General features: G+C 41.0%; 1 protein-coding gene across 1 annotated transcript in view; it reads right to left on the bottom strand.

Annotated features, from left to right (window-relative positions):
- ARHGAP28 (Rho GTPase activating protein 28) overlaps window positions 1-25295 on the bottom strand; it is a 73277-nt gene that overhangs the window by 14993 nt on the left and 32989 nt on the right. The window contains exons 2-5 of the mRNA XM_009332986.1: window positions 15900-16102; window positions 11112-11329; window positions 5405-5492; window positions 3286-3443 (exon numbers count right to left, since the gene is read on the bottom strand). Of these exons, the coding sequence (XP_009331261.1) occupies window positions 3286-3443; window positions 5405-5492; window positions 11112-11329; window positions 15900-16102 (667 nt within the window). The remainder of the gene's footprint in view (window positions 1-3285; window positions 3444-5404; window positions 5493-11111; window positions 11330-15899; window positions 16103-25295) is intronic.

Genomic DNA, 25295 nt, shown 5'->3' with positions numbered 1-25295 from the left:
CTCTGCTTCTGCCTGCCCCAGGGCGTCTTTGAATGCTGTTGAAGTAGCTGACACATTTCATAATAGATATGGCTGTATATCAATCGTGTGTGTGTGTGTGTAATGAATCCATGCCTGCTTTGCATATTACTATTAATTTATGAGGTCTTACAGGAGAGTTCAAACTAAAGACCTGAGGAAAAGTCCAGAAGCAAAATCACTTAGTCCTGATGCCAACCTGCCAATTTACTGGTACTTTTTATTACTCAAGAAGCATTTAGGCTTGGAAACAGGACTCCCAGCAGCTGAGAAAGAATTTATTCAAGTAGACTTGAACTAAATGATACTTAGTAATTTGAGGGCATGTGAAGACGTCTACATATTTTACAAACTGCAGTGTCATGGACCAGAGCCAGAAATGTTGCGTCATGACAGAAACATTTGTACAAATGTCAAAAAGAACAAATACCCATCAGTTTTTGATATAATTGTCAGACATAATAACAAAGTTATAGTAAAAACCATGCTTTTCAAAGAACCGTGGATCTTTGGTATTGTATGTTGTTTTAATTTAATTATAATTTAAACCAGTAATTGTTAGTCAGAGGTATAAATAAATAGCATTACAAATCATCTCCTCCCTTTAGGGAACTGAGTGGAAACCCAGCCTTTAATAATGTTTTTCTTCTGGAGATTTCAGCCCAGTCTTCCCTTTTTTAAACAAATTTGGACTCAGTAGGTTTAACCCATCTTTAGATTAAGGCAGTCAAACAGAACTAAATTTACACCAGATCTCAAGAATAAAAGAGGACAAAGGACATCTAGATCATGTAGGTTCGGACTTCCTAAATCACATTGCCCATGGTCTTTCAATAGGGGTTAATCATAATTGGGGCAGAAAGAGTGCAGGGGATAGAATAACTAGTTTACATGCTGTCTGGGGCATTTTAGGCCAGAATCTTCCCTCCTCAGAATGCAGCAATTCCACTGTTACTCTTACGCCGAGACTTAATAATGTAACAAAAGCTACATGGAGGATAGTCTTCTGAAGACACATAAAACACTGAAGAATATCTATGCATTTTGGTTCCAGTGATACAAAAAGTCCAACAGCAGTCAAAGCACAATAAATCATCTTGAAAATAAGAAAAAATCACACAGTGTACATATATTTTCTGAGGGGAAAGAGAAAAAGTACGCTTGCCAAGAAAAAATGACAAACACTCCAAAACCTATTACAAAAGGTAGCTACAATGATTTTCCATGGTGGCTGGTTGACTCCTGGGATCACTATGATGTGATGCAGTGTTAACACAAGGTTTGGGGCTGGGCCTCTTTCTTCTGTCTTGTGTCACAATTTTCCAGTGGTTTTTGTTACAAACAGTGGAGTCACAATGTGCAGCACTGAAGGAGGCTCTGCTATCCTAAAATTAGATTACTAGCATTTTGGCTAAGGATCATATCTGATGTTGTGTGACATGTCGTCGATGTGGAACTATACAGTGCACTAAGATGGGCATGAAATGCTTACTGACTCTTAGTTCTGTAGTATCTTCAACGAAGTCACATTGATCATGGTCCCACAACGGGGAAATTGCATGTAACCCTATGCAGACAGTGATGTTGAGTTGGCTTTTCTGGGAGCTGCAGGGGACACGCTATTTTATGATATATAATCTCTCTCTCTGCAGCTCGGTATATGCCATCCATGAAGTTGGTTATATTAATGTGTCAGACCTGCCCTGGAGAAAGTATGATGTTATGTAGACTTCAGTCTGGCCCTGTTGGCCCACCTTGAAGAAGGAGAGATAGGCCTTCAGAGTGTAGGTGACTGGTCGCTCTGTGTAACAGAGCAAGAGGTGATTTTTTTGCTGGGGCCCATTACAGGCTGAGCCATTATGGGAAAAAACAAATACCATGAGTGGCAGCATATGAAATAAGAGAAATGCCAACATCAACAGCTACAATTGTTGACTTTATTCAGAAAGTTTCTGTCTGTGATGACCTGGCATATTTCTCGTGAACTCTTCCGAGCACACAAAAATTATGTCCTGCCTGCAGAATAGTTGCCCATCTCCAGCACAATACTGGCCTTTTCTAATACCAATCAGTTATGCATCCACAGGTCCGTGATATTCAATGTGGCATCTTCTCTTCCCTGTGTGTCACCAGTTTCCCTGCTCTATCAACTGGAAATTGTCCTAGCTGTCTCAGAGAACAAATTGCGTGTGAGTGTGTTGTAGTGAAGGCTGGGATCCTAGGTTTGCTATTACAAGGAGCAAGGATGAACCTTCGGTTTGCCAAAATCATGATGATGGCAGAGGTATCCTTACTCTCCACAGGACACCAAGTTACCCCCACCACAAAAAAACCCAGACATGCTAAAGCACAGGGATTTCACACCGGTTGTAATCTACTTGGTGTCTTATCCCTCCTTTCAACAGGGAAGCTTACTTCTGCATCTCAGGTTCTTCTTCCTTGGTGGTGCCTGAGATGGACAAATGGATAATTTTCAGAGATTTCAATGTCTGTGTGGATAGCAACAATTTCAGATTAGTTCAGGGCCTCAGGACATCATAACATTCAGGAAATGCTTCCAAATAATTTACAGCTATTTCACACATTTCACTAAAAAGGTGGTGTCTGAAGCACAAACCTAATGCTCCAGTTTTCAGTAATGGAAGTTGTGAGGGCTGATGGAAATAGAAAACTGACTTCCTTGATTTCAAGAAATAATTCCAGATAATGACACAACTGCTCAGTGTATGTCTGGTTGGATGATGTGATAAACTTTCCTTTAACCATTCATGTAGTATCTCCTATAGCGTAATTGAACCGAATACTGATTGGAGACAATCAGTACTGCTGCACGACTAAGGCTTGCTTTCCCCCCTTCATCTGTGAAGCAATTTTAAATCCATGTGTTAACAAAGGCAGATAATCTGTGGGGGAATAAAGTAGGAAAGCAGACCAGTAATGAAAATGATTGCTAGTTTTAGTGCCAGTAACTGGTCCTTATTTCTATGTGAAAAATGTGTGGATGATGCAGTATTTGTGGATTGAGTTACACATATTCTTCTGTGATGGGTACAAGTAAAAACCAGGCTTGGATATCCAGTTTAGCTTTGGTGCCTCTCTGGGAATCAGTCACAAGCGGCAGGCAGGCACAGCGGGCAGCCTCTATAAAGCACACATAGCAAAGGACAGCTAATGTATCTTAACGGACTCCAGTGTGCTGGAGAGATAAAGCAGGAAGTTACTGGGTTAAAGAAAACAATTGAGGAAAGATGTCGAGAACAAACTTACAGGCAAAGCAGAGTCTTCCTTTTTGAACCTCTGGTTTTTTGGCCATTCTTGGGTTTTTGGAAGGACCGTAATGGATTCTGAGAAAGAGACCTCATAGGAGAGCTCTTCTGTTACAGATGGGCTGCTTTTATCTAGTCCGCAGTCTAGACAGCTATTAGCTGAAAATAAGGGAAATTATATATGAATGCTGAATGTATGCTTGCATTTGGTACAGAGACATTAAAAAATTGAACCAAGATGACAAAAATCTTGAGAAAGTAATAAAGGAAGTGCTTCAAAGAGGAATTTCAGTGTAAACCACAGCATGTTCCTGTTTCGTCTGGAGGAAATAACCCCTTAGAAATAAAATCCCTATTTTCATTTTAGATTATTTAACTTGTTGCTTTTCGTGAGAAAGATAGTCAAGCTGGAACTTCCTGTTTATCAGGAATTATCAAGTTTTTGTACTCCAACCTTGTCTACCCAGGCCAGCAAACTGTGTTGGCACTTGTCTAATGAACAATTAAAAATAAAAGTTCCTGACAGAAAAATGCTGTTGACACAGTTTCTCAGGTCACTGTTGACTTACTTACAATCATAAGACATTGTGCATATCTTTTATATGCTCACATACATATATTTCTCACAGTTGCTAGTTTAGGTGTGTAGCACCAAAACAGGACTCAATGTACAATCTTCCAGTTTGAAGAACACTATACTGGAATTTCTGGTAGATATTGTGAAATGACTTATTGTCCTACTTTAAAATTTAGTCACCTGCTGAAATTAGTGGATGCCAAAGGAAAACTTCTGAAATCAGCACAATCAAGTACAGAAATACCCTATTGTCATGGAGTCCAAAGTGTGATAACATGCATGAGTTCCAGTGTTGCCAACTTTCATGACTGATCTCTCACATCTCAGGACAATTTTACATTTTCTGTTAAGGTCCAGCTCCTAGACTCATGCAATTGGAACAGAATCATAATTTTCATTGGAAGTGAAGTGAAATTTCAGCCCCCAGGACTGCAGAGAAGAGTTTAGTAACATGACCCAAGTGCATTCAAAAGCCACGGAAATCAGAAAGTGAATTAAAAAGCATCACATGTTTTATAAACATGTGCATGCCCCATGATTTTTGAATCATTGAGTTTACAGATACAGGAAATTAAACATTTCTTGCAACACTCTGTTTTGCCAGCCTTTGTTTTGCAAGTCTGGGATGAAAAAGCTAAGTGTGTTATTAAGTGGCTTCTGAACTGTGGCCTTAGATGTTACCTAATGGCCAAGCTGTTTTAAGATGTTTTACATCTCTCTTTCCATCCCTGGACCTGAGACCACAGACCACCCACAGTGTCCCTGGCAATTTGGTTCCCCATCTGTTCTAGTACAACTGCTTGCGGAGCAGAGGTATCAGCAGAGCAGCAAAATGAACAGTTTTTGCAACCAGGGAAAATGTCTGTGGCACTATATCCAGAGGTAAACATCTAAGAGACTAGTTTTGAAACTCGGGTATTGATAGCCCTTTAGTTAAGCCCTGAGCAACGGTGATGGGAAGAGCTTTCAAAATAAAAGATGGACATTCCTGTGGAAGGCTGCTGACAGTTATCCAGACATTGAGTAGAGCAGAGCTATCATTTTCGTTAGCACTGCCAGTTGCTGACAGGGCAAAGTGTTTAAGGGATGTCCAAAATAACACCACTAGTAGATCAGAATAATAGGGTAGAACCAGAAAAATGATAAATTTCTAATACTACTGTTTCTGCAGTACTGGAGAAGAAATATGAAGGAAATATGCATCTTTCTTTTCATGATTTGCGACAAGAAAATACACTGACATATTTTGGACAAATTCTGCACCATATTGTTTAGAGGTTATTTTTACATTCCCAGCCTTGCAACAATCAGTACTTTTTAGACACCGATGCCTCAAGGGCAGCAGTCTGCGTCTGTACAACACCGGTCTTGAATGAGAAACTTTGGTTCCTGCATGACAATAAGCTGACAACGATTTTAAGAATATATAAGCAGCACGGCCCCAACACAGAAGAGGGGACTAACCTCAGAACCACAAAAGGATCTTTCTGTCTATCATTTTCCTAGGAGGAAGTGAACACTGGTTACATGTTTGCATACTCACAGCTAACTGATTTCCAAACTGGCTTCTGCCCAGGAAGCTGGATACCATTAGAAGGAACTGGTGACACTGGAACTGTCTCAAATGTGGGCTGATAGGCAAGGAAAAATGATCAGACTGCAGTGAAGGTAAACGTCTACGGACAGAAACTGCTACAGTTCAAGCAACAGCGTATCATTCTCAGCTTACACTCGTTTGCCAAGTTTAAACAACCTGTTGTGATTCGCCAGAGTACATTTTTCACAGCCAAGCCTGAGAATTAATCTTCCCCAGGCTGCACAGATTTGGATCATGTTGAGGTCAGTAATATTGCAGCTCGCTGTAGCTAATGAGTCCTGTCCTATATAATGACTCAAACTACCCAAGTAAATTGCTGTACGTAATTGTACTAAGTGAAAGGTCCTCGTCAAATTGTAATCCATCCTGCTTTTAATCATTTTGGCCACAAATCTTGCTGAGGACTCTCTGACACACGTTGAAAATCCGCTGCTCCAAGCACCTGTCAGAAATCAAGCTGTTCACCACCTTTTGGGATTTGGGCACCAGCAAATTATTAACAGATGGATGTCCTCCCGTAGGTTATATACTAACACTTTATCAGTGAACCGCAAAAACAGTTTTTGGGGAAAAAAGATCTTTTCTATAGTCTACTTCATTTCTTTCCACTCCAGAAATCATTCTGCACTGTGTGAAAATGGGGGAAGCGTGTGTGGCACAGCAGAGAAGGGCCTCTGAAGCCCAGGGGGTGACTTTCAAGCACTATCACCTCTTCTTGGCAGCTGAGTTTTGTCCTTGTTCTCAGCAGTTTTGGGAGTCGTCATAAGACAAATCTGAGTGTGCGTGTGTACACGGGGCGGTAGCAGCTCATCTGCATGCTCTTGGGTGAAAAAAAAAAAAGGTCAAGAATTTAAAAAATGCTCTGAAGGGTATTCAGTGAAAATAAATACAATGCCCCAAACCAGCCTCGTATTTTTTCTGCTGTCCTTTGCATGCTGGTGGGAGCCCTTGGAGCCCTTCCTTTCCCAAACCTGCTGCCTCACCCCCAAGCCTGACGGAGCAGCCCCCAGCTTTCCAGCTGAACTTGCAGCTGAGGGCACCGATGAGCCCACAACAGCCGCTCTTTAAATCGCTAATTCAGCTGTTTATCAACAAGCAGCAATGCCTCAGGGCAGAAATTTTGTCTTCCCCATTTGTAGCCAATGCACAGGAGCAGCATTCAGGCTGCTAAAAAATGTCGTATATTTAAAGACAGGCATCTCTTCCAATTGGAAGCCTGAAATAATGTTGTAGTTGTTTTATTCAATCTTATCCTCTAAGCTATTTGGGTAACAAAGTCAAATGTAACATGAATAAAATCTCTCCTGAGAGAGTCCATTCAATGGCCAGCAAACTTGAGAGGAAACAGGATTTGAGTCACATGGACTTCCTTTGCCAGAAGACTGTAAGGACCATTGATTTTTTTAAAAGGAGAACTGTAGGATGCTTTTATGATAAAATCCCATAACATTTACACAAAAAGCTTTAGGACATAAAAATGCAAGATAAATTTCAGGTGGGAGTGTGGAAGTGGAGGGGACAGTTAAACTTGCCTCAGCAATTTGGGAAAATCAAACATAAAAGTAGTTATTCTGCTGCTTAAGATCCAGATGGAGAAATTAATGGTAAACATTAGCAACTGGCTCATCTACTTTCACTGCTCAGAATGTCTGACCCCGTGAATGGTATTCAGAATAGATTTACAGTGAGTCAAGTTTATTAAGGAAAAAATCCTTCCAGCCTTGTTACACAGGTGAAATCAATAGTGAAGCAGCTGCAGTAACCAGGTTCTGTTAAGCATGGTGGAGCTCGCAGAGGGGAGCTGAAAGCACAACTCTGCCTTGCACCCAGCAGTGCTTGCAAGAGCCTGCAGGCTGCTCTAGCTTGTGGCGACTGAAGATCATGAACCATGTACAATATCAGGGGTAGCTAAAAACATTGTGTTCTTGGTCTCATTTCCCAGCCTCCGCAGGGAGAGTGCATAAAGAAGCCAAATCTCTGTCTCTTTTGTGAAAATCTCTTCCAAACAGGACCAACAACCCCTCCTTCCCCCCTTTTTTTAATCTTAGGATAGCATGATACAAAGAAAGGAAAGACTAGGAATAAAACCTTGTTAATGCATGAATTTTAAAGATACAGAATGTGTCTTTAGTAAAAAAGATTAAAAAACTTTGGAAGCTCGTGTCTTAATGAATGTGAAAGACCAAGAGTCAAACTGTGTCCTTAACTAAATTGGTACAGCTTTATTCATTTGGCTGGAGCTCCAGCGAAGGCAAGACTTCTCATATCCTGATTTCTGACTGAAAGTGATTCATTAGGCAGTTCTCATTATCCAATACTAAAAATGAGCCCAATGTTTACTGGCACAATGTACACAGGAATTTCCAATGGGAAGAGGAAACCAGAAAAGCAAGGAAAAGATGGAGATGAGGTAGACAGTTCTTTAGTAGATACTGTCATTGTAGAAGATGTAAAAACAAATCATCGGAGCACCAAAGTGACCAAATTCTATTGTCAGCCCTGCAGCTAAGGGAAATAAAGGCAAAGGAGGATAGCCTTGTAGCTCTGGTCAGGATACAAGTTGCCCATGCTTTGGATATATTCATATTTCCGAGCACTGTCATCACAAATGCCTTTTCATGCAAATAGCTCTTGGTTAGTTAGTGATTCTTCTTTGATTAGGACATGATTTTCTCATGCATTGCTCAAGTAAAATGCTCATAAAACTCTTGAAGAGTTTTAGCTGATCACAATGTACAGGGTTGTGCTGTTAATGAACATGGTGCTTCATTTCTTCCCTCCAATAATAAAATCAATGTTTCCCCCCCAATTTGTATTCTGCTGTTGATTTTTCTAGGCTTTGAGCACTAGCAGAGCTGATAGCTTCTAATGGAAGCAGCGGGGTACCAGCAGTAAGGAAAATCAGGCCACTGTGATTAATAAACCATCCAATTTAAATCTCCACAGTGTGGCTGTCAGTTGAGCCTGCTGCATGTAGGCCTGTCTGAAGCAGAGCAGAGGCACTTCAGCTGGGGCAGGCTGCTCGACCGAGGCATCACTCTCAGAGGGGCGAGGTACCACAGGTCGTGCATTTTGTCCCCAGGATCACAGTACCTTTACAGGGTGGCCAGCAGAAAAAAAAGAACAAAACACAACTCCCCAAAAAGGAAATATGGCTTCATTTCCTTTCATTTCAGTCCACTTGGGCTGCTGAGGGAGCACTCCTGCCCTGAGGGGATGGACCTCAAGGCAGAATGAGGGAAAAACACCCTTTGCTCTGTGTTGACCCACACAGACACTGGCCACCGGGCAGTAATAGCAAAACATCTAGCAGGCAGCTTTTTTCAGAACAGAGAAAAGAAACTAGGGCAAATCTTTCTCCCCCCTCTCCCCCCGGGTGACAACTATCTATGCCTCTTCAATAGGTACCCTAAATCTCATCTCAGGTGACCCTAGTGAGCTAATCACCTTTTCTCTCATCATTAGCCACAGAAGAGAGTAATCCATCCTGTGACCCATCCCTCTAGGCTCCTGTAATGCTTAGGTTGTTGGGAAGAAGATGTAAGTCCATCCTCTTAATGAGGAGGATTATAGAGTTAGGTGAAGCAATTAAAGCTGTTTTGCTATTTGCAACATGTTTACTTCTTCCCTTCCTCACTAAAAAGCAGGATGGGAAAGCAAAACTCCTGCGTGTCATTTCAAGCAGTCTTTTTACCAGCTTTTCTTCAGCAGCTGTGCTGAAAAGATTTGCCTTTCCCTGTTGCTCTTCTTTTTTGGCTGGGTGGTTTTTATTCCAGATCACTTTCCCAAACTGATTCATCACAAAGGTTCACCGATAGCTCTAGTGCCATGCCCAAAGAGGCAGCAGAGCGTGAAGGGCTGCTTCAGCTGACACCCCCTGATGAAGAGCTGCTCAGAACACCCTCAGCTTGGGGCACAACACCCCCCCCCCCCCCCCCCCCCCCCCCCGCGATGCATCTGTCCCTGAGGAGCTGATAATTAGGATGGACTTTCTAAATCCCATAATAAGCAGCAGAGATAAGAGCAATGGTCAATAGGAACGCCTAAAGGGTGTTGGGAAACTTGCAGGCTTTTAGAAATACAATTTCTTTTGCAATCCATTGGAGGGAGGTGATGGAGTCCTCTGCAGCTGTATTTGTGTACCTGTGTTTAACATTTAGGTAAGCACCCTGCAGAACTGCATATTTTTGTGGGAAGAAGAATTAGAAGTCTTAATTACTTTTCCAGTCTTATCTTTCAGACTTTCACAATGCAGAACTAGTAAGTGAGCTGAATTTCAGAGGAGGTAAAACAGTGATTTGAAGGGCAACGGCCCTGAAACTCCTGATTCCTTTAGCAAGTGAGAAACAGAGGTGAAAAATAAACAGGGCAAAAATAGATCAATAATGTGCCCATCCAAGAGAATGGGTACAACATTTATTTGGCTGATTAAAATTTATTAGGAAACTCAAGCTTTATTATAATTTTTAAAATTTTTAAGCACATTAAGGTTAACAGAAATTTGAAATAGGAGAAGTGTGCTAATCTAATAAGAAATGCCATCAGCTTTTTAATGTTCGTGCAAACATGCCTGAGGATTTCTCATGCAGGAAAGTCTGCCCACAGGAAACTACTGGATGCTTCTGGATATATTTGTGGGATATGTGCAAGAGGTTCAAAAGAGCCCAGATACTTAAACTGGAGACAAATAAGTTAACTCCCCAACCAAAAAGATATTACAATATCTTTGTAATTTTAATATAACTATGCAGCTACAATTTTGTTTCCCAATTTTTTGTTTTAAATTCATCCAGGATGCCACACCTTGAAGAGAAGGTAGGACAAATAGAAAAGGACAAAGCAATTTTATAATGAAAAAGAATTTCTTTGAGTCTTGTAATGGCAAGAACTTTAATATTAATTTCAAAGGTGAGCTTGTGAGCTTATTGGTGACTCCCATTTAAGATATCATGAGTGACACGTGTAAAGTCATGTGTGTTGCTTTGAGCATTGGACTAAACTCACACAGTTGACTGCATTCACCAAAATCAAAATGTGTACGGGTAAGAATTGGTGCGTTTAGAGCTATCCTCAGGGAAAACTGGATGAAACCACCAATGCTCACTTCTGAAGCCATGAAGCAAATGAACAGTTAATAGAATTTTCATTTGCTATGTAAGTGAAATGTAACTGCCAGTGTACCAGTTGCAATCATGCCGGCAGGTGTTTAATTGCTTATGCATATTTGAACCCCAGTTGCTTCATTAGAGAAGTTTTACTTCACCACTGAGACTGCTGAGTAAATAGCAAGTGTCCCCAGAAACCAGCAAAAATTTGAATAGCTGCCAAGAGTAACTCACCAATTTCCAAGAAATAAAGGAGTAAATGTTAGTCTCGATAGGAGATTGCAGGAGGAAGGCTGGTAACAGATACATTATGTTACAGGTTAGTTGCAAAACTGTGCGCCATCTATTTTATTTGGTTTCTTCCTTTCCTCTCAAAATGTAGTAAATAGAGCATTAAAAGTCTGGACTTAGTGTCAGGTACTGCTACTGGCTGTCTGTATGTTGTCAGCAGAAAAGGGTTCCTGTCTGGTAGAAGCTTTGATGAGCTACTTGCAAAAGGCATAAAAATTAAGCTCAAAAGCATTCGCTAGGATGCATTGGCTACTTACAGAAGAGTCATTGGTGCCAAAGATGTCTCGCACATCCCGGACTGTGTGCTTGTTCTTCTTCCTTAGGGTCTGAGTGTAGGTGTTGTACCTCTTCTGTACAGCGGCAGCTTGAGTTCGGGTCAGAGTGGACAGCAGGGCTTGGCCGTCCTCTTCTTCAGCACCCGAGATCAGTGTAGATAAACCTACATCTTGCAGCCATTCTGCCTCCAGCTCCCCTTCTGCGGAGGAAGAGAGCATGTTACCAGGCCTGGCACGGGAGGGAGAGGGGGCTGAAGGAAGGGAGGTGGCATGGTGGACTGTTGCCTTAGCCTTTACCTCAAGAAGACTCCACTTCCAATCTTTCTTAGGCCACAAGTGTAAGTTAATTTAGTTTTGTCGACATAATGTCAACTTTCAGCTTGGCAGTCTCTGCACAGGAGAGGCTTAGGAGAAGAACAGAAGAGGTATTTTTAACCTGTGCATCAACACACTCGTGTGAAGAAGGCCGTAGGGTGCCTAGCTGGGCACAGCAATGTCGCTAAAAACTAACCCCTCATTCAAAAGCATAAATCCCCTCAGTTACCATTTATACCACGTTGTACTGGATGAAGCCATTTGGCAGGTGGAAATTAAGTTGGTATTCCAATTAAAATAGGCAAAAATACTGTAGTGGTGTATACAATAGAATAATGTATTTGCACACTAAGGATGAGATTTGAGATGCCAGAGGGTGAGCTGGTAATCAGACACCTAGTGAAGATGCCACACTGAGAGAAGCGTCATGTCCACCTTATCCAACAGCCTGTTTTGGACAAGATGGTTAAGAGCCAGAGCCACTCACTAAAGAGCAAAGGTCAGGTAGGGGGTAGGTATCAAGGAGGTCAGGTAGGGGTGGAAGATGCAGAAATAGCTATCCTTGCATGCTAGGTATCATCCTGATTTCTAATAATTAAAGACTGGCTAGCACTCTATATCCGGGGTTTCTTGATATCCTGATGAGTGACTAATACCCTCTTGAATCCTATTCAAAACCTGTTTCTCAAATGGTTCAACACGGCAACTGGTTCCATAGTGAGATTATGCACCGTGTGAAAAAGTATTTTCTTTCCTCAGATTTCAGCTTGCTAGCTGGTACATTAAATGAATATCCCCTGTCATTGTAGGACAGGGAGAAGCTCCAAACCTACCTTCTCTAAATCATTTAGCAATTTTAAATTTTGTCGTCATTGTCTTTTTGTCTGCTTTTTAAAGTAAAGAGTCACAGTCTTTTAAAATCTCTCTTCACATAGGAGATTTTGAGGGCCTTCCTTTTAATTCTGTCTGTGAACAATCCTAGCTCAGCAATACACTGTTTGAGACAAGACAATACTTGCATTCCAGCTTTGACTGAAGAGGGGGTATTACAAATAAACATGGCAAACAGGAAATGGATTAATTTGCAGCATGTTCTATAAAACAACTAGTCAATGCCCTTATTGTTTTTGTCCCAGCACTGGTCTTAATGGCAGGTTGGTATTTTCACTCCCTTTATTGTCTCTTCTTGACACCAGAATGCAGGCAGATTGATAGATACCAGTTTGCTGCACTTTGGCAGTTAGGTACACAAAAAAGAAAACTGCAGGGCTGGATGGTAGGGACAAGTGAAAGTATCTTACACGTGTGCCTTCGCTGACTTGCTTGTTAACTGCCTTGCCTCTTCACAAAGCTCTACAAAAAATATCCGCTTCTAAAACCCCTGCTGTGTGTTAGATGGGATGTGACCAGCCCTGTACCCCGTGAAACAGCTTGTCTCCGCTCTGATCCTTTCTGTATCCACAGATAGGATGACAGGCTCCTCCTTTCCCCTCCTTGAACCAATGGTTCTTCTGCCATCCTCACTCTTCTTTCTAACAAGGTCTCTTTTAATTTCTGTGTGCTGCTGTTCTAGCCACATCCATTTGTATTCCAGTTTCTTAATTATATTCATTTTGGCTTTTGTCCTGACATATTCTTTCCAAGAATTTAGTTTTTAATCAAACTTGGCTTTCATGATGCTATGAAAAATAGTAAAGCAGACATGAAACTGTGCCTACTTACCAGCCGCCCCTGTGATTTGTTTTCTCTGGCTTTTGCCCTTTTCCTGTTCCAACCACTCACAAACAATAGACTAAGAAACAATGACAACAACCAGAGGAGTAAAACTATTAAAGAGAAGGAATTTCTGTATTAAAAAAAAAAATCAAAATTTTATGATACATAGGTTTAAATAAAGGCTAAAAGAAAAACATGTTGTTTTACAAAACATGACTTTTATAGTGATCACTACTTATACAGCAGGGTCTTGATACTGTGTTTGATTCTGCTCCACCAGAAGACAAACAGATAATCAAGAGGGTTCCCTCTGGTTGGTAATTCTCTTTTTCTCATAGAGATTGCTAGGAAAGAGGTGTGCCTTTCTTTGAATTTCAGATATAACCTCAAATAACGCACAGCATCCCAGCCTTGTAACACCAAGTGTTAGAGCAGTTCTGCACATCACTGCCATCTTAAATACCCCGTGACTTCCTCTTCCCCTACACTTTCATCCCTTGTATCACTTGTTATGATCTTCTCTTCTTTCTTGACTGTAGTTACTAATGTCAACAGACTAAGTGTGCTGATGTCTTCCCCTTGCACACGTGGTCTGGCAAAAAAACAGCTGTGTGGTTTCGACAGTATCAGTGATGCCTGGCTGCTATCACCCTTTGGTTTCCTTCTTACGGATTCTGCATCTCTTCCTCTCAAAGACATCTCAAAAGGGTGATGAATATTTATTTTTATTTTGCCCTGAGGACTTCCACGTTGATTTTCAGTGTTTTGATTCTCGACAAGGAGTATTATCCTATTAGGAGCTTAATAGAACTCACTATTATTTCCAAGATTTATAATCCTAGACTGAATATATTCCTGAAGTTAATAACTAGAACAAGCACTGCCTGGTTGTGTGAGGGTGTATGCAATATATATGTGTTTAAAACAACAGTATGAAGGTAAATGAAGTGTGGACATGTATTGCATTTTACCTTGCAGTCTCATTTTTAATTCAGGACAGAGGGGAAAAAAATCAATGCAATGTAATGAGGTGTAATCAGGCAAAGGGTAGTGTGGGACTACAGCAGAATTTGCACTGTTGTGAAGATTTAGCTCAGCAGTGATGAAACTGATGGAAAAGTTTCTGAGAACATGGAAAATGGGCTCCTGTATTGCCTTGTCCTACTAACTTATCAGGCTTGGTAACTCACAGATATGTGACAGTCCCCTGACCGCGCAGACAAGTCAGGGACACCCAGTTCACACTGACAATTGCATGAAGGAGACACCGAGAGATTCACAATCTCTTTCTGGGGTCTCTAAGCTAGAGAGCATGATCAGACAGGAATTTTCCCAATAAGGTCAAACTGATTGAGGCAGACTGCTTTTCTGCCTTCCCGTAACAATAACCATAAAGTTTCAATGTTACACCTTGATTTATTTTTGAGACCACAGGCCAGCACAAAGAACTGCAGTTTGGATTAAAGCTGCTAGACCGTAGCCCTCATAGCAGACCGAGACTTCTGGTGAACGGAGGTCTTCTTTTGCTTCCAGGGGAGCCCTACCTGGAACTAGTGAGTGGGAGGTGTTCCCCATGGAAATGGTACATGGTTGGAGCTAGACAACTCTGTGTGGGATACTTATCGTGACTGGTTACATATGTGGTTGCTTAATAAAGTAGCACCCTTTCCCCCTTTTCACCCTTCTTCCTGGTAGCAGAATTAATGACATCCCATTGCATGTCAAGGTATGAAAAATACATCGTCAACTCATGTTAATAATTGTATGGAAAGAACACACCATTGTTTCAAAATCTATCCCTAGATCAGTAGTTACCAGACTAGTGGCCATGATCCACAAAAGGGTTGCAGCAGTTACCAGTGGGTCATGACCTCAAAAGAAATTTGGTTTCATCCTATAGTAACACCTGATATTTTGTGTTGCACAATATAATGCATTTGTAAGTTGGGTCATAATTGGGGAAAAAAATGAGAACTGCTGTTCTAGATGTTATCAAATCATCTAACACAAAGCTGCATTGCAACAAGCTAGTGCAGACTATTACATGTTTTTCCAAATACATTATGAAAAAGGAGAGGGGGAAACGTTAAGGTAACAGGATAAGGTAGTAATACCTTCAGCATAATTTGTGTGATGAATGAATTTTGACAAGTGGGGAGTCTGACTGATGTAGGCAGCCTTATATTCAGACTTACCTCTAATGTCTCGTTGAATTATATCTAAATTGTGTGATCATCTTTGAGAAACAGGCAGTTATCAAATTTCTGATAGCAGCAAACAATATCTAACCAAAAACTGCTTCAAGACTTTCATAACTTCTGCATTATATCCTACCAAAAGCCAGAAAGCTGAAAATTCCAGTATACTAAATGAACTTTTTGATCCTTTTATATGTTTTGTTTTATTTTATTTAATGCTGAAGAAGAAGTTTTCATTTAGTGCCTCTCTCTTCTGAATTACACCACATCTGTTCTCCTGAAGTACAAATAAAATTGGTGCAAAAAAACCTACTTCAGAAGTCAGTTACCAGCCCCAGTGCATAAACCAGGTTGAACTGTTGTTCCTCTCCAGTGATCTCTCGTACATTGACTGTGACATTCAGAAGTAGAGCTACAATAATCATAGACCCAGCCTAGCACTTTTGCTCGTACTGGATGACAGTAAGAAGGAGACCAGGGCATCACTAAAGAGACGAGGCAAAGCCAAGGTGTGAGGAAGAAGTGGTGTTCGTGTGCTCACCATCAGCAGGCCTGAACTCCAGGAGTGTTGCTTCTTCAGGTCCATCTTCACTGCTCTCCTTGATGCTCTCCACTTCGCACCAGAAGTCCTCCATGGAGGTACTGTCCATGGAGGCCTGTGAGTTGGAGCGACTGAATGCAGGAGGAGGTGCCGACTCATTGGAAAGCATCCTGTTAATTCTTCGACAACGAGGGAGAGACTTTCTGAAAAGAGACAGAGATGAAAATAAAAATAGTCTGTCTTTCTATCATGCTAACTTGTACCATGCCGACAAAGCACACAACTAGGGCTTCAACCGTGACTGTACCAGGGAGCAGGGAACAAGATGTTGGAGGCAAAGTGCACAGTTCTGGTGGTCTTCATGATCTCTGTTGCTCATAACAGTTATGGCTGGAAATTTGTTTTGTGTCTAATAATTTATGTCTTTAATATCCTTTAGTGTTTTCCACCATAGAGGGGGACTCAGGAGATGCAATTTCTATTTCTAACACTGATACCCATCTAATGAGACACTGGAAAAGTATTTTAACTTCCTTGTGCCTCAGTTTCTCTTTCTATCCCTTCCTGTTTTGCTTACTGGCTGAAATGCCTCAGTGCAAACTTCTTTGGGGAAAAATAATCAGACTTGGGAACCATGACATGTTTTACAAACTCATCTTGGCTCCAGAAAAGAATTAAAAACTTGAAATATATTAATTCAGAAGAATAATTACCTTTTTTAAAAAAATCCTTTAAAAATAATCCATTTTAAAACTGAAATTAAAATAAATGAAATCTTAACAAAATTTGTCTTTGAAATGAAATAGTATATTTTAGGCCAAGCAGAAGGTTTTGGTCACAGGTTAAAAAAAAATTATGATTCACTAAAACTCAACTTTCAAGTTACGATTCAATACAGTGATGCAATCAAAACAAAGATTCCTTACTCCTTTGTTCTTGTCTTTTCCCACTGTAAATTCTTGCAACTGAAAACAGTTATACAAATTCATACAAAATCTTATAAACTACCCACCACAATAGTCTTGTCTGACTTTACTCTTTCACATTATGATGATTGTAATACTGCAAGCAGCTTTTGGAAGTGTAATTACAGTAGTTACAGTAAATAGTAATAATAACCACAACAATATTTGTACAAAGGAGTCAGGAGGTAACGTAATTATGGCAGAGAGCTAGACTACAGGAATTAATGGAAAATTCTGTCATAGGGTCTTCTGGCCTTCACTTATCTGAATTAATTCAAACGCAGTTTCCCTTTCTCTTCCTTTTCTTTATGGCATCATCCTGCCAACAGGCCTTTGTTTAAAACCACAGGCATCACTTTTACTCCACTAAAAAAAAAGATACTTCCTTTTCAGTATTTCCCTCCTTGTCAACGTTTTCATAATGGATGTATAAACAATATATTATTTAATAAAGCTGACTGGATGTGCTTTTCCCCCTTTGTGCTGCTACCTCTGCTGCATCCCCCCCTTGTCAGCGAAGGGCTGGCTGCTTTCCTGAGGTTCCTGGAGCCTCCTCGCTTCGTCTGGGTGGTCCCAGGCAATTCTTTCTGGGTTAGGTCTGAGCCCCAGGTTGGGGAGCGGCGGTGGAAACAATGGAGCACAACAAATCCAGCTGTGGACATTATCAGTGTTTTAAAAAGGCAAAGCTCAGGCCTTTGCCCCTTTTTGAACACACAGAGGTGTCATACGGATGATTCAGCTGCCAAACCTGCCCATGTGCTCTTGGTCAGCTGCTGGGAAGCAAAGCTTTCTGATGGGTGACAGTATTTCAGCAGAAGAGAATGTACTATGGTGCTGTGGAGACACACGTCCTCCAGGAAGAGAAGTGCTATCTTCAGTGTTTCTATCCTTTTTTCCCTCATAAACAGCAAATGATTGTTTGCTTTTAAACATAGCACTGAAACTGTTATTGTTTTAATTAGAACAAGCCACAGTCAGCAAATCTGAGAAGAATTTGTGACACAAGTGTGGTTAAAGCTATTTGAGTGCTTTCCATGTAGCTCTCCCTCTGGGGAGACACGAGTGTTTCTGTCAGCTTTTGTTTGCAAAGCTTCAGATGACTGGGGTACCTGACAAATCATAATTACTGGAATTATATATCTGGATTCACCTCTCTCTCTCTCTTTCCTGCATCAGCAAGGAAAAAAAAATAATGCAAGTCTCACAGGACTTAAATATCACGAGTTAATACTGAACCACGTGTCCCCGAGCAGAGTTTTTAACCAGCAGAAGCAGGACCCCTGAGAAGCAGCCAGAAACCCCCACATCTTCAGCTGGGAGCTGGTGGGGACAGGGAAACAGCTCCCACCAGCCAATTGCTTACTGCTGTGAAAAGTGGCGCTCTTTTGTTTAAAAGGTGATAGTGAACACAAATAAGGAAAAAGGCAAAACTTCCTGACACTCTAATGGCATTTGGGGCCCCTTTTCACCAGGCGCTGTACAAGCAGAGAGAGACGCCAAGGCTTGGTGTCAGGCATGCAGCGGGTGCCCATCATCTTGCCGCAGCCTGTCTCTCCCCGGCCTCCTCTTTATCTCTGGGCTCTGCCTGAGACCCCCATGCTGCTGCCCACTGAGCAATTCATAACCCTGCTTAGCATAAACCTTTGTGAAAAATAAGTCCCTACATCTGCTATATAACACAGCCCAGAGCTCCCACACCAGCAATCGTAGGAAGACATGCTCTCGCTGGTCTGGAATCAGACACGTGCTGGGACAAGAAGAGGGCTTTTTTCCTGATAGCATCGCTGGCTCCCATCATTTAGTCATGGTCAGGGAATTTAAACATTTCCTGCCCTCCCAGTGTGAATCTTGACCATGACCCTTGTGCTCTTCACGCACCACACCAGACTGATCCTTGGGCTTTGACTCCATCAGCACTTCAGCTAGCTCAAACCAAGGCTTTTAATTTCACCATATTAGGAAGAAAGAGGCTTGGTGGGTTGTTTCTTTTCTCCCCACAGCGAGTATGCTATTTTGTAATATTACCATACCAAAAAGCTAAATGCAAAACAGACCATGTAGCACGGCAACAACTGCTGTGACAACCAGCTTTACCAAATACATCTAAGGTTCCTGGGTAATTAACGTGCATTTACAACAATATTAAAAGTACAGAGCTTATTTGGCAAATCAGCTGAACAAACTCTCCTGAGAACCTCATATCTGAGGCTTGTTATCTCAGCCCGGATTAAATCAAGCTGTGTAAAATTCCTGTAACAAGAAAGGTTAGACAGAGGTGCTTTATCCTTATTGGTAAACAGCTGAAGCTTGCTTCCAGGTGGTCTGGTACAAACCTTCTGCTGTTATTCTGAGTCTGCCTATTAAAAGCTCATGTGTTTGAAAAGACCCCCAGCTGCCGTTTTGACCCATATACCTGTGGCTTTTGTCCTGGAGGAAGTGGTCTTGCTTTTATGTGATAATGGCTGTTGTCTCCATTTCCTCCAGTCAAAGCTGTTCAAAACAGTTTCAGGAAAAAAAAAACCCAAACCTACTGAGGAAGCGAATCATATTCTTCACCGCTTTTAATTCATTCTTGAAGGACACTGAATGAGCACTGACGCAGCAAGCTGCCTGCCTGTCGTAGAACTAGCTGAACAAGCCCAGGCTGCCTGTCACCTGGGAACTCTCCTAGCAGAAAACCTATGTTCTGGATACCTTTTCCACCCTCAAGTCTTTCTGGCTTGTTTGCTCTTTTTCTCAGTGTCTGTAGAGAAGTTTACAAGGATAAAATGTTTTCACTAAGCCAAATCTGTTGTTCTTGCAGAAAATTTGAAACCCAGTCTTTTTAGGTAGGCAGCAATCATGAAGCTCATGCTCAGTTTCATTTGTCCCTCACACACACGGGCAGTGGTGAGCTAATCTGAAAGGCTGACTAAATTAAACACAGGAGGGATCTCAGATTCTGGCTTCCTAGATGGAAAATGCTGGGAGAGAAGGACAAACCTTAAGCACTGAGCAAAAATTACAGTGACTGCACTGAACGAGCTGAAATTGTTTTCAGGGTGGAATTAAAAAACAACAAAACAAACTACACAGGCACAAACCCAAACCCTTGAAAAAGGAAAGAAAAAGAAAGAAGAGAACGGCCAATGTTATCTAAGAACTCCTCTATTACTGGATGTTGGTCACAGAAGAAAGGGTTAAAGAGTTGCAGTAAGGAGAAATATGATGATATAATGTAGAAAGCTTTCTGTGGAAAGAAGCAGGGTATTTCCATGGGGCACAAGGAGGCTGATTCAACTGTGTGTGACTCTGGTTTTGCCCTGGTGTATGTTCATAACGCTGATTAAATGCAATAGCAAAACAGGCCCATTGAACCTATATTTTATATTCTGTTTATCACTCAGAAGTGTGCTGTTCAGGGTGTGACAGCACACATCGATTTCAGGATAGCCAAGCCAAATCCAATAAACAATTCTTATCCTATCCCCGAAGTGAAGGTTTGTCAAACCACATGAAGAGCTGGTTCAGTGACACCCAATGATTGCTCACAGGCTGACTAATGATAAAGCCAGGCTTGTGTTTTCAGTTTAATTAAGTAATGGGTGATAAAGAATCCATAAAACAAACGGGAGCAATAAACCCATCTTGTAGTTAAAACCAACACTTAATCCTTGATTACACAGGGAGACAGGACATCTTACTCTGTGTGTCATTATGCTTCATTTCATTCAGCAGGTTGTGAACCTGCTTCACCACAATTAGTCACATTTATAGGAATGGGGAAGACGAAGGAAGCAAATTGTCCTGGTCATTTCAGGACTAAGATCCGCTTTTTCATATTGCAATCATTCTATCAGTGTAGCCACTTAATCCAATGAAGTCAGTAGTGCCTGAAAACCACAACAGTGCCAGAGTAGTGTTGTTTCCTGTATCCAGATCTTTCTGTCCTTCAGTTTATCATAACAATTCACCAACTTCTGACAAAAAATAATTACCCACTCTCCGCTCAGCTCTTCCCAAATGTAAAAAAGGGGATGGCAGCTTGCATTGATAGGGAAAAAAATTCATTCCTCTTTATTAAGAACTAAATTTTTCTCTGTTCTGAAATGTTAGGAATCAGTCATGTGCCAATATTTCTCTCTATTTTTTTTTTATAAAATGTGTACAAATTCTAGGCAGAGTCCAGCAATTGGAAGTAGTATCTTTGTGCACAGTTCACGGCACAGTTCACTCTTGCCCCAAATATCTTGTCTTCTGGTTCCTTCCTGGTGACCCTGTTCCAGCACTATTCGCTGTCTGCTTGTTTCCTTCTCTCCATGCTTGGTGGCTTCTGCTCACAGAGAGGGGCATATCTCAGACAATATCCCCCCAACTCTGCCTGCACACTTCTGTTTCTGATTATCTTGCAGATGTTAGGCAAGTTGTAGGCAGTGGATCCTAAAGTTTCCCTTTTCTTTCTCTAACATCTAGCATAGCAAATATTTAACCTGTCATGCTCATTGATTTCACGGAGGTGTCACCCAGCCTCCCTTGTAACAGAGTGTTTGAGTGAGAAGCAGAATATGATTTTATTTCAGTAATAATTTTCTCATCCTGCTGCCTAGCTGAACTCTGGAATCAGATTAATCTGATTGGTTACAAAGCTGAGTTTTAAAATAAGCTGAGTTATCACATTACTGTATCGGTGAGACTTGAAAACACAGGAATTCAGTACTTTGCATGTCTTTGTATTCTGTCAACTATTAATTTTATTTCTAAAGATGCTTTTCTGTCTCTACAAACATTTTTTGGACCGAAAGGACTTGTTTAATGAATCTTAATATTTGAAAACTTAGAAAAGACTTATTACACTTATAAGATTTAAAGGAATTAAAAGAGTTTCATTTATTTATTTATAACTCATCTGCAACTCATCAAAATAGTAACAGGAGTTAGGAGATTCAGCGAAGAGTTTGCATGCCAGCGTTACCTGCCAGCATTTAAAAATGCATTTCACCTTGGGTTCTTCAGCTCTCTCTTACGCAACTTTTTCATAAGTGGTACAGAAGTCTCCCGCCTGCAACAAGGGCCACATTGTGACCGTTCTGCGGCTGAGCATGGAGATTGCAGAAGAATCTCTCTCTGTTTGTGCGTTTCAATGTGAGGGCTCTCACAATCAGACCCTTTGAGCTAGGAGAGTGCAGGGAATATACGCTCTAGGTATTGCCTGCTGGCAACGATGACCTTTGGGGACATGACCCAGACCTCTCCTCCACACTGGCAATCGTATCACTTCAGCGCTGGCCTGATGTGACAGAGACAGTGCACTACGTGGCTTCAATGCGTCTCTGAAAATCTGAAAGGGACTCTATTTTGTCTTCATTCTCCTAACAAGGCTGTTCCTAAAGGGCAGCAGGGATTCCCAAATGATTAACACTAACAAGAATACGTTCTGTTAACCATTTTTTTTCAAGTGAATTGGAAAAGGATTCTTTTCATATAGATTAAGAGGCAGCAGCATAAGCTAGTTTTGAATGCTGAAGACTTAAGGACATGAGCAGATCATGGCAGAGTAAGTTAGATGTAATTTTCAATGGGTATGGGCAAGATAAGAAGCATCTGGACATGGCCTACAGCAGGCAAAAGCTGGTTGTGAGCAGCCAGTTTAAACATTTCCAGCACATTTTTATTGTTAGAGGTGACAAATTCTTTTGTCGTGTTAGTTCTTCCTTAAGTCCAATTGCTTTTATATGAAATAAATCCATATATCTAGGGCAGACCAAAGTTTTCCAGGAAGAAACATAGGCACGTGGGCCATATACTGTGGGCTTAGGAAATCCCGTGCTTCCAGGAAATGTTTGATCTATTGTGCATGTACAGTACAAATGACTTGTGCCTGAGCATTGAACCCAATGAATCTGACAGTTTGCTGTACATATGCCTCAGAGTTGATGAAGGCCTCCAGGAGCGTTGGACTCACCGTGCATGCACTGTATGATTTATCCACTCATGTTGAGTAGAGGCCTCCAAAAATTCCAGCTGTCTGGCACTCCCCCAGAGAGATCGCTAGGTAGCTAAGCACCCCGAAATCCAAGGCAAACCCTTCAAATTCCACCCGGACAGAATTTGAAATCAAGATCTATGACAGCCCTGGATATACTACTATAAGATTACCAGTCCTTGGGATGAATTACTTGGTTAAGCCACACGGTAAGCATGAGGCAGACACATTTCACTCTGCAGCTTGGTGCAAGCAGCTACCCAGTGTCTTACCCAAAGCAGCAAGCAAAGATGAAGCAGTCACATGAATGAAAAGAAGAGGGGGAAGCATAAGTGCGCTAGATCCTGCCTAAACCCTGGTACTGCACGAAGTTTAATGCTGTTCACTGCGTTCACTCGGTCCCTCCACAGAAAGCTATCTGTAGCAGTGAGAAAGCTCTCATAACAGGTGGTGGAAAAGCTGTATTTCTCTTTTGCTTCCTACTGCTCTGGCAGCATCACTTCGAAGGTAAGCAACAGCCCCCGAGGATAGAATCATCTCAAGCCAGATGGAGTACGTCAGGCCACTATGCATGCACGTGTGTGTAACTACAAATACCAAGGAAGCCGGGAGAAGGAAGGTAACGTGCAGACTAATCCAGAATCTTCTCTCACAATAAAATTGATAAGCCTTTGCCAGCAACTCACACTTAGCCAGAGTCATTATTTATAACACAACAAGATACAGTTAAAACTGCAGGAAATGCACAGGTTTGAGAGCTCAGATGAGGCTTAAATCATTCAACAAGCAAAGAAGCAAACCAAGCAAAACCCATGGGGGATGTAAACTGGACAGCGTTAAAAGATTTTTCACTCTAGAGTCACAAACTAGATTTTCTAAAGAAAAAGAAGTATTAAAATACTCATCAGGCACGATGAAACACTGAAACATAAGGGGTCAAACTTTCTACAGCTTTCAGTACAGCTGCTAACATTGCCTGCATTTATGTGGCAATTGTGGAAGAATATATACTTATTTTTATTTTAGATCATTCTAAAGGAGCTATCCTTTCAACTAGCATGATTATTATCATTAAGGAACTCACAGTATTTATAGGACTTTGTCTCTCTGAAACACTTCAAAAGACAAATTCAGTCATTTTGGTTGAATTAAGGTAACGACGTAAAGAACTGGACCATACTATCTACTGGAAGGCATCTAATGCAACTACATACATTGCAAAAATAAGCTCTTTAAGTTCCTGGCATAATCAATGAAGGGAGGCAGATACTTTTAGAGAGTGCACATGTAAACTAAACAGGAGCTCTAAGTCATGCAATATATCTTTGAAGTTTTCTTTGTGTTTAGCTTTAAGTGAACTCCAGCTGTCACTTTCTCTCTTCCTATAATTAATGCACCCTTTTAAGTAAATGTCACCACCCCACCCATTACATTTTTTTTCAAAGGATTCAGGACCTAAGCAAACAAGCAGTACTTATTTTCATGAGATATTTGGGTTTCCTTTAAAAGTGTTAAAGGAGTGGTTATCGGTTACCCTGCAATTCATGAGAAAACATTTTAAATGTTGTGCTTAATAGCATTTACAGGACTGGACTGAAGTAATGTAAAGCAACACATTGAACTATTAAATCGAAGCAACACACAATTTTAAAAGCAATTTTATTGAAAAAAATGCTTATGTGGTAAAGATACTGTTAAATCTTCCAACAGAGTGAGGAGCAACATCACATAGTCACTATAAAAATCCTGGATCTGTTTCTCAGATAGTTTTAAACTGTTACAACCCCACTGGCTTAATTTATCCCTTACGTTTAAATTCAGAACATCCTTCTTTGTGGTACTGCTAATGTTGAAGTTATTACAAATGACAAAAATTTCATGAGCAAATGTACTTCTCACCATTTAGATTTTTCTCGGCAGCTCTGGGTTGGCTGTCAGGCAATTCTGAACCCTCAGCTTGTATTTTCCATGGCCTGTTGTACTTTGTGGCATACTGAATCAGTCAGAAGGAATGAAAAATTTGCTGGAAAATGCTGTAGCCAAATAAAAATCAAGATGTGTGCATACTTGTATTTTTTGCCACCCAAGCACATTGGTAAAGATTGTATGAGTTACTTTGGAAAGAGTCCCAAATTTGTTGAATAGACTGTTCTTTTGTTAATGAGGTTGCTTAATAAAGCAGTGTAGATGAAGAATGTACACTGAATAAAGCAATGCAGATGAATCTTGGAGAATATCTCAAAGCGCTATGTTCCTATTTTTATCTGAAGAAAAATGGTTATGCATCAGTTGTAAACTGATGGAAAGCACATCAATGTGGAAACTACGGAAAAACAGATTTTTAGCACATTGTCTGTCGATTATTCTTGTCGATGTCCAGAACAGTCTGCGACTTTATTCTGGATGACTTGAGGCAACATGAGATCTCATCTCTACCCTTCCATCTCTCCATCTGCAGCTCCCGAACCT

This window comes from Pygoscelis adeliae, unplaced genomic scaffold (assembly GCF_000699105.1).
Source record: "Pygoscelis adeliae isolate BGI_AS28 unplaced genomic scaffold, ASM69910v1 Scaffold38, whole genome shotgun sequence".
Taxonomy (NCBI): domain Eukaryota; kingdom Metazoa; phylum Chordata; class Aves; order Sphenisciformes; family Spheniscidae; genus Pygoscelis; species Pygoscelis adeliae.
The sequence above is the reverse complement of the archived record's forward strand: the minus strand, read 5'-3'. Positions and strand labels throughout refer to the sequence as shown.